The 16,159-nt window shown below is 44.4% G+C and overlaps 1 protein-coding gene across 1 annotated transcript in view; it reads left to right on the forward strand.

Annotated features, from left to right (window-relative positions):
* LOC116997703 (mucin-5AC-like) overlaps positions 1-16,159 on the forward strand; it is a 44,760-nt gene that overhangs the window by 25,805 nt on the left and 2,796 nt on the right. The window contains exons 24-33 of the mRNA XM_033062781.1: positions 140-319; positions 1,583-1,822; positions 2,451-2,607; positions 2,762-2,890; positions 3,241-3,367; positions 4,062-4,105; positions 4,202-4,396; positions 5,661-14,192; positions 15,141-15,361; positions 15,829-15,960. Of these exons, the coding sequence (XP_032918672.1) occupies positions 140-319; positions 1,583-1,822; positions 2,451-2,607; positions 2,762-2,890; positions 3,241-3,367; positions 4,062-4,105; positions 4,202-4,396; positions 5,661-14,192; positions 15,141-15,361; positions 15,829-15,960 (9,957 nt within the window). The remainder of the gene's footprint in view (positions 1-139; positions 320-1,582; positions 1,823-2,450; positions 2,608-2,761; positions 2,891-3,240; positions 3,368-4,061; positions 4,106-4,201; positions 4,397-5,660; positions 14,193-15,140; positions 15,362-15,828; positions 15,961-16,159) is intronic.

Below are 16,159 nucleotides of genomic sequence, written 5' to 3' on the forward strand. Positions count from 1 at the left end.
TTGATTATTAGCTTTCATGATATAAACTATTAATAGCACTCTTAAAAGGTTGAGATGTTGAGATGTCTCAACTTAAATGTTTGAGAGCACATCTACAGCTACTGAGCTCATTTCTCCTTACCCTTTCCTCCTGTTTCAGAGCTATGAACTGATCCTTGGCGAAGAGCGTGTCAGTGTCGTGAAGAGAGGCCAGAACAACGAGGTGCCATACACAGTCCGCTATATGGGAATGTACTTGGTCATTGAGACCAAAAGTGGACTGATCCTCATGTGGGACAAGAAAACCAGCATCTTCATCAAGCTCAGCCCTGGCTTCAAGGTGAGGAACTAGTGGTTCAATGGCAATTTACTGTCCAGGTTTGACTGGGTGTGAATCTTGTTGAGATCCTGCCAGGATCCCAAATAGTGATGTCTCTAGCATTCCTGCAGTTATCCCATGGTGCTTTCCATTCCTCTGGTGTCTCAGGAAGCCATGTCATCATCCTGCTGCCATTCTGAGCTTGGAAGGCAGCTTCCAGTACCTACTTGGCCTGACAGAACTTGAGTTGGCAAAACACTATTTTGGACTTGACTTTGTTGAAATTACAAACTGAACCTTGTTAAAGGTTATCAGACTTATTAAAATTACATAATTACATGTGTATAAATCAACTGATTAGGTTTGGTCTTGAAAATAATCCACTGTTTCCAGTTCTCATTGACACACAAATGATCACACTTCAAGAACAAGGAAGTGTATTATGAGTGAATACTATGAGTGAAAGCCTCTTGTATGCCACCAAGTATTTGTCAAGCATATAACTACACAGATAAGGAAAATTAATTCAAATTTTCATTCTCCTTCTCTTCGCTTATTATGTATAAGCATTAAAACTTGTAGTAAATACGGAATTTGCTATCTTATTGCATACCACAATGACATTTAAATTAGGCATTAAAACTAAGCGTAATTTAGAACTTGATATACCAGCTTCTTTCAGTCCCATAAGTTCTTTTCCTTCCTCACTCACTGGAATTTTATAAAAATAGTAGTAATATGAAAAGTATGCACCTTAGTTTCATAGAGAAAGCATGTATTGCCACCTCTTACTGTTGCACAGATCCATACATTCAGAATGAGGGATATTTCTGGATGCACAAGGAAAATGTAATTTCTTTATATACCTGTGATCAGACTTAATGGTAAAGACTCAATGAATAGATTAGGTGGCTGAACTAGTAATACTTAATAGTTAGTTAGAGGGTTGTTTTTTATATGTACAGCTATTGTATAAAATAAGGCTTAAATGAAAAGTCAAATCTGCTGTGAGTCCTCATTTCCCTGTTAAAAATATAGCTCAGAGAAGGTTACAATGACAAAGATGGTTTTACTGTTCATATTTACAAGAAAATAGTTAAGAACTATGTCCTTCTAGCGTTAGTGGTCACATTCTGTTCCTCTATTCTAGAGTATGAAGGTGTTCAGGACTGATAGAATGGAATGCCACCATTCTAAGAGCTGAATTTCAAGTATTCTTTCAGTCTCAGATTTTGCTTCAAGTTTTCTCACATCCATTATTCTTTTATTTGCTTCCTTTTGCAGGGCCAGGTCTGTGGTCTCTGTGGAAATTATGATGGCAACAGCGTCAATGACTTTACTACCAGGAGTCAATCTGTAGTAGAGAATGTCCTAGAGTTTGGAAACAGCTGGAAAGTATCCTCTACATGCCCTGATGCTTTCACTGTCAAGGACCCATGTTCTACCAACCCTTATCGGAAGTCCTGGTCAGAGAAGCAATGTAGCATCATCAACAGCAAAGTCTTTGCTGCCTGTCACTCTCAGGTATTACCAGGGCAGAAATATACTGTGTGAAAACTAAGGCTGTGGGTTGTTAAAAGTGCTATTCTTATAGGTTTTAACATGCATGCCTCCTTTATGAACATGTTTCACTTCAAATTGTGCCAGGAAAACTCCATCCTGAATTGCCCTCAATGGGACAGATTTACAGTCCCTACTTGTAAGAAATAAAAAAGACATTTAAGAATAATAATTAGAAAAGAATAATAATTGCATAATTACTATGTATTTCCTTGCAGCCTGACTTGAATAAAAATTCTCATATACCAGGTAGAGAAGACAAGCTCAATGAAATAATAACATAGGAATTAAGTATCAGCATAGCCTTTATCTGTCACTAAGTACATAACAAATGTTGTCAGGTTGCCTAATATTTTTTTGAAAATTAAGCTAATCTTACACCAGGATACAAGTCTGGGTTTCTAAAAATCTGGCAAGACATGATTTGTATGTATCATTTGGCATCACCTCAGGTATCTTACAGTGTCTTAGAAACGAAAAATAAATTACCAATGTAGGCCTTCCCTCTGGGATACTGCAAGAAAACTACTCAAGCAAAGGTAAATAATTTAGAAACCAGGATGCATATAATTATATTTCTGCCTAATAACAGGTTGAACCAGCAAAATATTACCAAGCATGTGTGACAGACGCTTGTGCCTGCGACACTGGAGGAGATTGTGATTGCTTTTGTACAGCAGTCGCTGCCTATGCTCAAGCATGTAGTGAAGTTGGTGTATGCGTAGCCTGGAGAAGCCCAACAATTTGTCGTAAGTTTTATGTCATAAACACTTCTGAAAGTGCAGCTAAATGTATCTTACATATGTGCATTAACATCTCACTGTGTAGATTTTTCATGCTTAAGCTATTTGCTCTTTTTTTTTTTCCCCTCCTGAACATGTTCAACATTCTGTTTCTCCTCAGCACTGTTCTGTGATTACTACAATCAGCAAGGAGAATGTGAATGGCACTATAAGCCTTGTGGTGCTTCCTGTATGAAGACCTGTAAGAACCCAAGTGGAAAATGCCTCAATGACCTGCCAGGTTTAGAAGGTAAAAATAGCTGCAGGTACCTCCTAGTGGGTACATATCATTATGTTTTAAATTGTCTTTAATGGAGTGCTATTTCCTCCATCAGCTGCATTTGCACAATTCAATTTTCTCTAATATCATTACATCCACGTGAATGGAGGCAGAGTATGCAAACTGCAGTAAGAAAATCTCTAGGACTAAGTCCTTATGGATGAGCTCTGCTGATGCTACTAACTCTGCATTACTTCCTAGAGCTATTGCAAAACATAAAGCAAAGACATTATAACTATTAAAAACAAGACCTGCAAATGCATTGGGCACAAATAAAGCCTTTGCTGACTGTATCTCATTCTTACTTTTTCTATCTGCAGGCTGCTACCCTAACTGCCCACCAGACAAGCCATATTTTCATGAGGATCAGATGAAGTGTGTTAGTCTCTGTGACTGTTATGATGATGAAGATGGAAAGATATATAAACGGGATGAATGCAATATATGGTAAGACTTAACATACCAGCCTCATCATACACAAGGAAAAAAAGATCAAAACTTCAGGGGGAAGCTGTATGTTCCTGTTACGTGCAGGATCAGTTCAAGATACCTGTGAAAAAATAATGCCTTAAGATCTAATGGCAGTTTTCCTACTATATTAATAAGATTTTACGTGATTTTATGTTCTATTGAAATTTTTCCTGATTATAGTGTAAATCCTCAGCATAAAGATACATCAAGAACAAGAAGTCCTTTATGACTAAGCTATCTCTATTTCACATTCCTGTGGCAGGAAAAATGTTGTGCCGTGAGTAAAGGTATTTATTAGTAGCCTGCTTCCAAGGATTTTATTACAAACTTGCATCATTTGAGCATTTAGACTCACCCTTTTGGCCTTCTATTTAGTACATAAACATTGCGAATGCAAGGAAAGTGATGTGAAGAAAAAAAGGAAAGTCTTCCTATAGACTTCTACCTGTAACTTTGCATAATATTTAACTTCACTACTATTTATAAGTTTGGGTTTAATATAAAGCAAGATTTTGGAAAACAATGGCTAAAAAGGAGCCAAAACTAACAGAACATTCTAGGAATAAACACAAAGTGCGTTGCCTTTTGATACCAGTATCGGTCAGAAAGATGACTTATAAAATTACATCACAATCACAAAATATATGGAGTTTTATGCTTTCTGTTTCAGTGAGTGCACAGAAGAAGGCTTACAGTGCAAGTTTGATGATAAAGGTAAGACAGTTAAGAAAAATTATTTAGAACAAGAAATACTGGATACTATCTTTTCATAGGTGCCTGAATTGACAATAAACTCCTTCTGAATTATAGCCTGCAACTGCGTTTATGAAGGGAATAGCTATAAATATGGTGAACTCATCTACAACACCACAGACGGAACTGGATGGTGTATCAGTGCAACATGCGATGCCAATGGAACAATAAGCAGAGACATCTTTAAATGTGGCGTTTTTACAACAACCCCATTTACATTTTCCACGAGTCAGCCCACAACTACTGCTTCAGGTATGCATGAATAATCATTAAAATAACTCTAGAATCTCTGTAAGTGACTAAAAATTACCTGAAAGGTAGGACCTCTTCATCAGTTAATGGGGTATAATTTTACTTGAAACTGTTGACTTCTGCTGGAGCCACCAATTCACCTGGCAGCTTTAGTTGAAAAGGCAGACCATAGTTGAGGATGTGGAAATGAATACAGCATTTCTTACAAACTCAGTCTCCTCTGTTTTCCCAGGGGAAAAACTAATAGACTTTATTAATCATTTCATCCTGGAGAATTTTCTCATTTCCTTGCAAAAAAACTTAGCAGTTCTAGACCAGCTTCTGAAAACGTGAAAGACAGTTGCTGCCATTTCTTAAATCACTGAGCATGTAAGCACAAACTGAAGAGAAGACATTTAGTTTGAGGGAGTGTTTAAACTATTTATAACCATTCTTTGGAACCTTTCCTAATGGTGTTTAATACCCAAATCAACATTTTCCTTCTACTTCTGGAGTACACTACTATATTATTCCTGCAGCTAATTAATTACAGTGACTAAATTCTGAGTAATTGTGAGAAATATATCCACAAAATTATACTACAGCAAGAACTAAATATTCAAATTTAAGTCTTCTATTAAGTAACATTCATATTGAGAAAGTTATATCTATTCAACATGGTTATCTTCATAACACCAGGAATATGAAGTCTTATTAAAATACATAGAAAATACCTATTAGATTATATATTGCATATATAGTATGTATATTCTCTGTTGTAATGTACTACATATAAAATACATATATGTTAAGTATATATTTTATATTTATAAATATGTTAGATGTAGTAATATTGAATTAAGTCTAAAAGTCATTTACGGGTAAAAATATTTTAAAGTCTGAATAGTAATGCAGTTAAGTGTTAAAAATACAGAGAAAATACCAAGGAATAAAACCTTCTCTGCTTATACCATAGCAATTGTGAGATCTATTAACTAATTAGTGGCATACTGTAAAAGGATATCAGAATACTTATACTTAGCTACAAATCTTTAATAGCTATTGAAGAAAATACCTCTACAATAATAATACTACAGGCAAAAGGTCAAAATCTACTTTAGAAATTAAATTTGAGACTGCCAAAGCAAGTTCATTAAAACTAAAATACTATATAATATAAAAAAAATATTTACAACAATAAAAGGTATGGAAGATGAATAATTTCTTCCTGGAACTCCCTTTAGTAAGAACAGGCAAGACTTATGTTTCCTCTTTTGAATTACAGAAATGACAACTGCAATTCCAGTGACGACTGTATGTGTAAAAAATGTCTGTGTGTGGTCAGAATGGTTTGATTCCACTCAGCCTGAAAACAAAGAGGACAGTGGAGATTATGAAACATTTGAAAATCTCAAGGATAAAGGATACAGTGTGTGTACAAACCCAAGTGAAGTTCAATGCAGAGCCAAAGAATACCCAGATACTGAAATTACCAACCTTAACCAAACCATTGTGTGTAGTCAAAGCAGAGGATTAATATGCAATAACCAGGACCAAGAATCTAAGCAATGCTATAATTATGAAATCAGAATATCATGCTGCAGATACATACCGTGTTCAGAAGTACAAACTACAGCACCAACAACCACAAGAGAATTCATAACTACTGCTGTAGAATCAACACCATTTACAGTACAGACAACAATAATACCAACAACACAAAGACAAGAAAGTGAAGTAACTACAACAACAGAAGAAAAAGAAAGAGAAAGAAATACTCCCGTGACCGAAACCTCGGTAACAGCAACGACATCAAAAGTCTCAACAACAGGTTACCAAATAACTACTACAGCAGAACTTTCCACCGCGATAACCCAACGTCCATCACCACCCAGTACCATCACCACTCTCCCAGAATCAACACCAGAAACCACAGGCACAGAATCAACACCAGGCACCACAATAATCTCCAGTACTACTGCCCTGCCAACACAAGGCACGACTGTCACTACACCCAGACCAAGAGTGCCTACTGAAGCTACCACCATTGCCAGCACCTCCACAAGCACCACGGAAAGCACCACTACATCAACGGAAAAAACTCTTCCAACTGTATTATCCACTGTGGCTATTCAAACAACATCTACAATAACTGCCTCCACCCCTGAAATAAAAACCACCACAGGCACCACACCTGTCCCCAGCACCACGGTACAACCCAGGGAGGCCACAACGACCACCATCACTACCACCACCAGCACCTCTCCTCCCCAGACTGAAGGCACAACCACCATCACCCCACCCACAACAACAGTGACCACCCCAGGCACCACCACTATCCGCATCTCCAATTCCACAGACAACTGCGTGGTGGGGCGCTGTGCCTGGACACAGTGGTTTGATGTGGACTCCCCTACTCCAGGCAGTGAAAATGGAGATACAGAGTCATTTGAAAAAATCCGAGCTGATGGGTACAAGTTGTGTGAAAAGCCACAAGACATCAAGTGCCGAGCTAAAGATTACCCTGACACCATTGTGAAAATAATGGGACAGAAATTTGAGTGCAGCCTTGAGAGGGGGCTTGTGTGCAGAAATAACGAGCAGCCTTCCAAGTACCCCACATGCTTAGACTACGAGGTCTCAGTGCTGTGCTGTGACCAACACTGCCAGACAACATTAGAACCAACAGGAACCACAGTACGCACCTCCACCACATACCTCCCAGCAGAAACGACCACAGTGGCAACCCAACCTGCAGCAACAGCAACTGCCGTCCCCACTCTTCCACAGCGAGAAAAAACAACCACTGTAGGAACAAGTGCCCTCTCAACACCAGGTACCACCATCACCCCACCCACAACAACAGTGCCCACCCCAGCCACTAGTACTGCCAGCACCTCAAGGATCACTGAGAGAAGTACCACAACAGCCTCTGCAACATCAGCTCCAGGAGAAACCTCCACTGTGGCAACCCAGACAGCAACGTCTCCAACTACAATCTCTAACATCAGAACAGAAACCACTGTTGGAACGACACCTGTCCCCAGCACTACAGTACAACCCAGAGAAGGCACAACCAATATCGCTACCACCACCAGCACCTCTCCCCCTCAAACTGAAGGCACAACCACCATCATTCCACCCCCAACAACTGTGCACATAGAGGCTACAAGCACTGCCAGCACCTCAAGGATCACTGAGAGAAGTATCACAACAGCCTCAGCCACCTCAGCTCCAGGAGAAACCTCCACTGTGGCAACACAGACTGCAACATCTCTCATGACAACCGCTGAAGTTAATATAGGAACCACTGTTGGAACAACAGCTGTCCCCAGCACCACAGTACAACCCAGAGAGGGCACAACCCATATTGCTACCACCACCAGCACCTCTCCCCCTCAGACTGAAGGTACAACCACCATCACTCCACCCACAACAACAGTACCTACCCCTGCCACCAGGACTGCCAGCACCTCAAGGATCACTGAGAGAAGTACCACAACAGCCGCAGCCACCTCAGCTCCAGGAGAAACCTCCACTGCGGCAACCCAGACAGCAACATCTCCAACTACAATCTCTAACATCAGAACAGAAACCACTGTTGGAACGACACCTGTCCCCAGCACTACAGTACAACCCAGAGAAGGCACAACCAATATCGCTACCACCACCAGCACCTCTCCCCCTCAGACTGAAGGCACAACCACCATCATTCCTCCCCCAACAACTGTGCCCCCCAAGGCCATCAGCACTGCCAGCACCTCAAGGATCACTGAGAGAAGTACCACAACAGCCTCTGCAACATCAGCTCCAGGAGAAACCTCCACTGTGGCAACCCAGACAGCAACATCTCCAACTACAATCTCTAACATTAGAACAGAAACCACTGTTGGAACGACAAATGTTCCCAGCACCACAGTACAAGCCAGAGAGGGCACAACCCATATTGCTACCACCACCAGCACCTCTCCCCCTCAGACTGAAGGCACAACCACCATCATTCATCCCCCAACAACTGCGCCGCCCAAGGCCATCAGCACTGTCAGCACCTCAAGGACGACTGAGAGAAGTATCACAACAGCCTCAGCCACCTCAGCTCCAGGAGAAACCTCCACTGTGGCAACACAGACTGCAACATCTCTCATGACAACCGCTGAAGTTAATATAGGAACCACTGTTGGAACAACAGCTGTCCCCAGCACCACAGTACAAGCCAGAGAGGGCACAACCAATATCGCTACCACCACCAGCACCTCTCCCCCTCAGACTGAAGGTACAACCACCATCACTCCACCCACAACAACAGTACCTACCCCTGCCACCAGCACTGCCAGCACCTCAAGGATCACTGAGAGAAGTACCACAACAGCCGCAGCCACCTCAGCTCCAGGAGAAACCTCCACTGCAGCAACCCAGGCGCCAACATCTCCAACTACCATCTCGAATATCAAAATAGAAACCACTGTTGGAACAACACCTGTGCCCAGCACCACTGTACAACCCAGGGAGGCCACAACAACCACCATCACTACCACCACCAGCACCTCTCCTCCCCAGACTGAAGGCACAACCACCATCACCCCACCCACAACAACAGTGACCACCCCAGGCACCACCACAACGACCACCATCACTACCACCACCAGCACCTCTCCTCCCCAGACTGAAGGCACAACCACCATCACCCCACCCACAACAACAGTGACCACCCCAGGCACCACCACTATCCGCATCTCCAATTCCACAGACAACTGCGTGGTGGGGCGCTGTGCCTGGACACAGTGGTTTGATGTGGACTCCCCTACTCCAGGAAGTGAAAATGGAGATACAGAGTCATTTGAAAAAATCCGAGCTGATGGGTACAAGTTGTGTGAAAAGCCACAAGACATCAAGTGCCGAGCTAAAGATTACCCTGACACCATTGTGAAAATAATGGGACAGAAATTTGAGTGCAGCCTTGAGAGGGGGCTTGTGTGCAGAAATAACGAGCAGCCTTCCAAGTACCCCACATGCTTAGACTACGAGGTCTCAGTGCTGTGCTGTGACCAACACTGCCAGACAACATTAGAACCAACAGGAACCACAGTACGCACCTCCACCACATACCTCCCAGCAGAAACGACCACAGTGGCAACCCAACCTGCAGCAACAGCAACTGCCGTCCCCACGCTTCCACAGCGAGAAAAAACAACCACTGTAGGAACAAGTGCCCTCTCAACACCAGGTACCACCATCACCCCACCCACAACAACAGTGCCCACCCCAGCCACTAGTACTGCCAGCACCTCAAGGATCACTGAGAGAAGTACCACAACAGCCTCTGCAACATCAGCTCCAGGAGAAACCTCCACTGTGGCAACCCAGACAGCAACGTCTCCAACTACAATCTCTAACATCAGAACAGAAACCACTGTTGGAACGACACCTGTCCCCAGCACCACAGTACAACCCAGAGAAGGCACAACCAATATCGCTACCACCACCAGCACCTCTCCCCCTCAAACTGAAGGCACAACCACCATCATTCCACCCCCAACAACTGTGCACATAGAGGCTACAAGCACTGCCAGCACCTCAAGGATCACTGAGAGAAGTACCACAACAGCCTCTGCAACATCAGCTCCAGGAGAAACCTCCACTGTGGCAACCCAGACAGCAACATCTCCAACTACAATCTCTAACATTAGAACAGAAACCACTGTTGGAACGACAAATGTTCCCAGCACCACAGTACAACCCAGAGAGGGCACAACCCATATTGCTACCACCACCAGCACCTCTCCCCCTCAGACTGAAGGCACAACCACCATCATTCATCCCCCAACAACTGCGCCGCCCAAGGCCATCAGCACTGTCAGCACCTCAAGGACGACTGAGAGAAGTATCACAACAGCCTCAGCCACCTCAGCTCCAGGAGAAACCTCCACTGTGGCAACACAGACTGCAACATCTCTCATGACAACCGCTGAAGTTAATATAGGAACCACTGTTGGAACAACAGCTGTCCCCAGCACCACAGTACAAGCCAGAGAGGGCACAACCAATATCGCTACCACCACCAGCACCTCTCCCCCTCAGACTGAAGGTACAACCACCATCACTCCACCCACAACAACAGTACCTACCCCTGCCACCAGCACTGCCAGCACCTCAAGGATCACTGAGAGAAGTACCACAACAGCCGCAGCCACCTCAGCTCCAGGAGAAACCTCCACTGCAGCAACCCAGGCGCCAACATCTCCAACTACCATCTCGAATATCAAAATAGAAACCACTGTTGGAACAACACCTGTGCCCAGCACCACTGTACAACCCAGGGAGGCCACAACGACCATCATCACTACCACCACCAGCACCTCTCCTCCCCAGACTGAAGGCACAACCACCATCACCCCACCCACAACAACAGTGACCACCCCAGGCACCACCACTATCCGCATCTCCAATTCCACAGACAACTGCGTGGTGGGGCGCTGTGCCTGGACACAGTGGTTTGATGTGGACTCCCCTACTCCAGGCAGTGAAAATGGAGATACAGAGTCATTTGAAAAAATCCGAGCTGATGGGTACAAGTTGTGTGAAAAGCCACAAGACATCAAGTGCCGAGCTAAAGATTACCCTGACACCATTGTGAAAATAATGGGACAGAAATTTGAGTGCAGCCTTGAGAGGGGGCTTGTGTGCAGAAATAACGAGCAGCCTTCCAAGTACCCCACATGCTTAGACTACGAGGTCTCAGTGCTGTGCTGTGACCAACACTGCCAGACAACATTAGAACCAACAGGAACCACAGTACGCACCTCCACCACATACCTCCCAGCAGAAACGACCACAGTGGCAACCCAACCTGCAGCAACAGCAACTGCCGTCCCCACGCTTCCACAGCGAGAAAAAACAACCACTGTAGGAACAAGTGCCCTCTCAACACCGGGCACCACCATCACCCCACCCACAACAACAGTGCCCACCCCAGCCACTAGTACTGCCAGCACCTCAAGGATCACTGAGAGAAGTACCACAACAGCCTCAGGCACATCAGCTCCAGGAGAAACCTCCACTGTGGCAACCCAGGCGCCAACATCTCCAACTACAATCTCTAACATCAGAACAGAAACCACTGTTGGAACAACAGCTGTCCCCAGCACTACAGTACAACCCAGAGAAGGCACAACCAATATCGCTACCACCACCAGCACCTCTCCCCCTCAAACTGAAGGCACAACCACCATCATTCCTCCCCCAACAACTGCGCCGCCCAAGGCCATCAGCACTGCCAGCACCTCAAGGATCACTGAGAGAAGCACCGCAACAGCCTCTGCAACATCAGCTCCAGGAGAAACCTCCACTGTGGCAACCCAGACAGCAACATCTCCAACTACAATCTCTAACATTAGAACAGAAACCACTGTTGGAACAACAGCTGTCCCCAGCACCACAGTACAACCCAGAGAGGGCACAACCAATATCGCTACCACCACCAGCACCTCTCCCCCTCAGACTGAAGGCACAACCACCATTATTCCTCCCCCAACAACTGTGCCTAAGGAAGCCACCAGCACTGCCAGCACCTCAAGATTCACTGACAGAAGTACCACAACAGCCTCTGCAACATCAGCTCCAGGAGAAACCTCCACTGTGGCAACCCAGGCGCCAACATCTCCAACTACAATCTCTAACACCAAAATAGAAACCACTGTTGGAACGACACCTGTCCCCAGCACCACAGTACAACCCAGAGAGGGCACAACCCATATTGCTACCACCACCAGCACCTCTCCCCCTCAGACTGAAGGTACAACCACCATCATTCCTCCACCAACAACTGTGCCCCCCAAGGCCATCAGCACTGCCAGCACCTCAAGGACGACTGAGAGAAGTATCACAACAGCCTCAGCCACCTCAGCTCCAGGAGAAACCTCCACTGTGGCAACACAGACTGCAACATCTCCCACGACAACCGCTGAAGTTAATATAGGAACCACTGTTGGAACAACAGCTGTCCCCAGCACCACAGTACAAGCCAGAGAGGGCACAACCCATATTGCTACCACCACCAGCACCTCTCCCCCTCAGACTGAAGGTACAACCACCATCACTCCACCCACAACAACAGTACCTACCCCTGCCACCAGCACTGCCAGCACCTCAAGGATCACTGAGAGAAGTACCACAACAGCCGCAGCCACCTCAGCTCCAGGAGAAACCTCCACTGTGGCAACCCAGGCGCCAACATCTCCAACTACCATCTCTAATATCAAAATAGAAACCACTGTTGGAACAACACATGTCCCCAGCACCACGGTACAACCCAGGGAGGCCACAACGACCATCATCACTACCACCACCAGCACCTCTCCTCCTCAGACTGAAGGCACAACCACCATCACCCCACCCACAACAACAGTGACCACCCCAGGCACCACCACTATCCGCATCTCCAATTCCACAGACAACTGCGTGGTGGGGCGCTGTGCCTGGACACAGTGGTTTGATGTGGACTCCCCTACTCCAGGCAGTGAAAATGGAGATACAGAGTCATTTGAAAAAATCCGAGCTGATGGGTACAAGTTGTGTGAAAAGCCACAAGACATCAAGTGCCGAGCTAAAGATTACCCTGACACCATTGTGAAAATAATGGGACAGAAATTTGAGTGCAGCCTTGAGAGGGGGCTTGTGTGCAGAAATAACGAGCAGCCTTCCAAGTACCCCACATGCTTAGACTACGAGGTCTCAGTGCTGTGCTGTGACCAACACTGCCAGACAACATTAGAACCAACAGGAACCACAGTACGCACCTCCACCACATACCTCCCAGCAGAAACGACCACAGTGGCAACCCAACCTGCAGCAACAGCAACTGCCGTCCCCACGCTTCCACAGCGAGAAAAAACAACCACTGTAGGAACAAGTGCCCTCTCAACACCAGGTACCACCATCACCCCACCCACAACAACAGTGCCCACCCCAGCCACTAGTACTGCCAGCACCTCAAGGATCACTGAGAGAAGCACCACAACAGCCTCAGGCACATCAGCTCCAGGAGAAACCTCCACTGTGGCAACCCAGGCGCCAACATCTCCGACTACAATCTCTAACATCAGAACAGAAACCACTGTTGGAACGACACCTGTCCCCAGCACCACAGTACAACCCAGAGAAGGCACAACCAATATCGCTACCACCACCAGCACCTCTCCCCCTCAGACTGAAGGCACAACCACCATCATTCCTCCCCCAACAACTGCGCCGCCCAAGGCCATCAGCACTGCCAGCACCTCAAGGACGACTGAGAGAAGTATCACAACAGCCTCAGCCACCTCAGCTCCAGGAGAAACCTCCACTGTGGCAACCCAGACTGCAACATCTCTCATGACAACCGCTGAAGTTAATATAGGAACCACTGTTGGAACAACAGCTGTCCCCAGCACCACAGTACAACCCAGAGAGGGCACAACCAATATCGCTACCACCACCAGCACCTCTCCCCCTCAGACTGAAGGTACAACCACCATCATTCCTTCCCCAACAACTGTGTCTAAGGAAGCCACCAGCACTGCCAGCACCTTAAGGACCACTGAGAGAAGTACCACAACAGCCACTGCAACATCAGCTCCAGGAGAAACCTCCACTGTGGCAACCCAGACAGCAACATCTCCCACGACAACCTCAGAGTTTAAAACAGGAACCACTATTGGCAGCACAGCTCTCCCTGTCACCACGCCCCCCGCCAGAGAAAGAACAACCATCATCACTACCACCACCAGCAGTGCCTCCACCTCACCTGAAATAAACCTTAGAACCACTACTGGCTCCTCAGGTGTGCTTACTACCACTCTTCCTCAGTCTGGAAGTACCACAGGTGTTACAGAAATTCTTACAACATTCTTTTCTCCTACTGTAGAAAATATTGCTACAACAGTTTTCTCTGGCACTACTGTCAGCCCAGATATGTCATTGTCTACTTCTTAAAATTTTACACTCAGCTTTTTCTTTAGAGCCACATTCATACCTTTGTGTTTTGTGGCTTCTTCCCCTAAACCAATATGTGATTATATGAATGTATGACCATTTATATTCCTCAAAACACATAAACCGATTTTTAATCCATCTGCCCCTTTGTTACTAGTATCTATGTTTGATAGCTGAGTTAACTTCACAGTATTAATTCTTACTTCAGTGGAGAAGGTTGAAACTTTTGAGAACTTTAGAGGTAAATCTCTCAAGTTTTGCCAAAGGCCAGATGTTATTCAATGTACAATGAAAAAAGTTCCACAATCTCCACTCATGAATAGGTCAAATATTTGAATGCAACAAAAATGTTCACTTTGTTTGCCAGAATGTTGAATAGACCTCTTGAATATGTTAAAATTATTAGATAAAAATCCTGTACCTGCAAACTAAATTATTATTTGTGCTCAACAGCAGCTTCAACTGGTACATCACGATCAAGTTATGTTACAACAAGCACTCCTGTGATCTTCAGTTCTTCCACCAGCACATCCATTACATCCAGCAAAATAATTCCATGCTTTTGTCATGTGTTTGAAACTTTATTTTCTCCTGGTAAGTGTCTTTATGATTATAAAAAAAATTCAAATGCAATAGAAATCCTTAAGACTCTATTCCATTAAAGATAAACACTCAAAATCATCTAAACGTAGAAGTTTTTATACCTGAATACACTTTATCTTTTCACAATAATTTCTTGATCTTTCTCCCTATGTATTTTCATTTTTGTATTTTCTCCTCCAATTTTCATCCACAGGGGAAGTGGTATACAACAGAACAGACAGAGCTGGCTGTAATTTTTATGCACTTTGCAGCAAGGAGTGTGAGATTGAGCCCTTCCAGGGGCCATGTCCTGTGACAACTTCTGTTCCTTCACTCTCCTCCTCAACCACATCACAAGCTGCCTCACCAACCACAGCAACAACCTTCACAACTTCAGTAGAAAGAAACTGTACTGATGTCAATCCTGCACGAAAGGTGGTTCCCCTCCCTACTTTCTAATACACCACTATTGCAAAACCTGACTGATTTCTGTCCTTTTCAACAGACTCCAATCCAAACAGCCAGCTCAAATCAACCTCTGTGTATCTGAATAACAAAATTGGTCATGTAACAAATAACCTAATAGCACACAATTATTTAACCTGGCATTACCAGACTTCTAAGTAATCTCTAGGTGGAAAAGCTCTCTAAGACCATTAGAGACTTTTGGTTTTACTAAAAGTAATTTAAATTTTATAGAGATAAGTAGACTAGCCATGAAATTTAAAATACCATTCTTTTTATACGTATTCTGTGGTTGTTCTGAGCATACCTGCTCTTAAATGATGTACTAAGACAACTCCAATCTGAATTTCCTACTAATGTTGAGATTATATCTTAAGTTAAAACTGAACAACTAGGAAGAAGGAGCATTTAAGAATAAATAATTTATATATTTTCAGCCTGGAGAAGAGTGGATAAATGAATGCCAGAAGTGTGTCTGTGACTCCCTCACTGCTACTGTGCAATGCCAGCCACTCCCATGCCAAACAGCTCAGCAAACTATTTGTGACCTAGGATTTGTTTCCATGCCTGTACTACCACAAAAAAAACCCATGCTGTCCTGAATTTGAATGCCGTAAGTATTAAAAATACATGTATAAATACCACACCATACTCCAGTAAATTACATTTGCACTTCCATTAATACCTAAGGAAGTTCTTCATGTATCACAATAAAAGCAAAATCTTTCTTAAATAGTTCTGTCTCAGCAAACACACAACAATTTTTTG

The sequence above is a fragment of the Catharus ustulatus genome, chromosome 6 (assembly GCF_009819885.2).
Source record: "Catharus ustulatus isolate bCatUst1 chromosome 6, bCatUst1.pri.v2, whole genome shotgun sequence".
Classification (NCBI taxonomy): domain Eukaryota; kingdom Metazoa; phylum Chordata; class Aves; order Passeriformes; family Turdidae; genus Catharus; species Catharus ustulatus.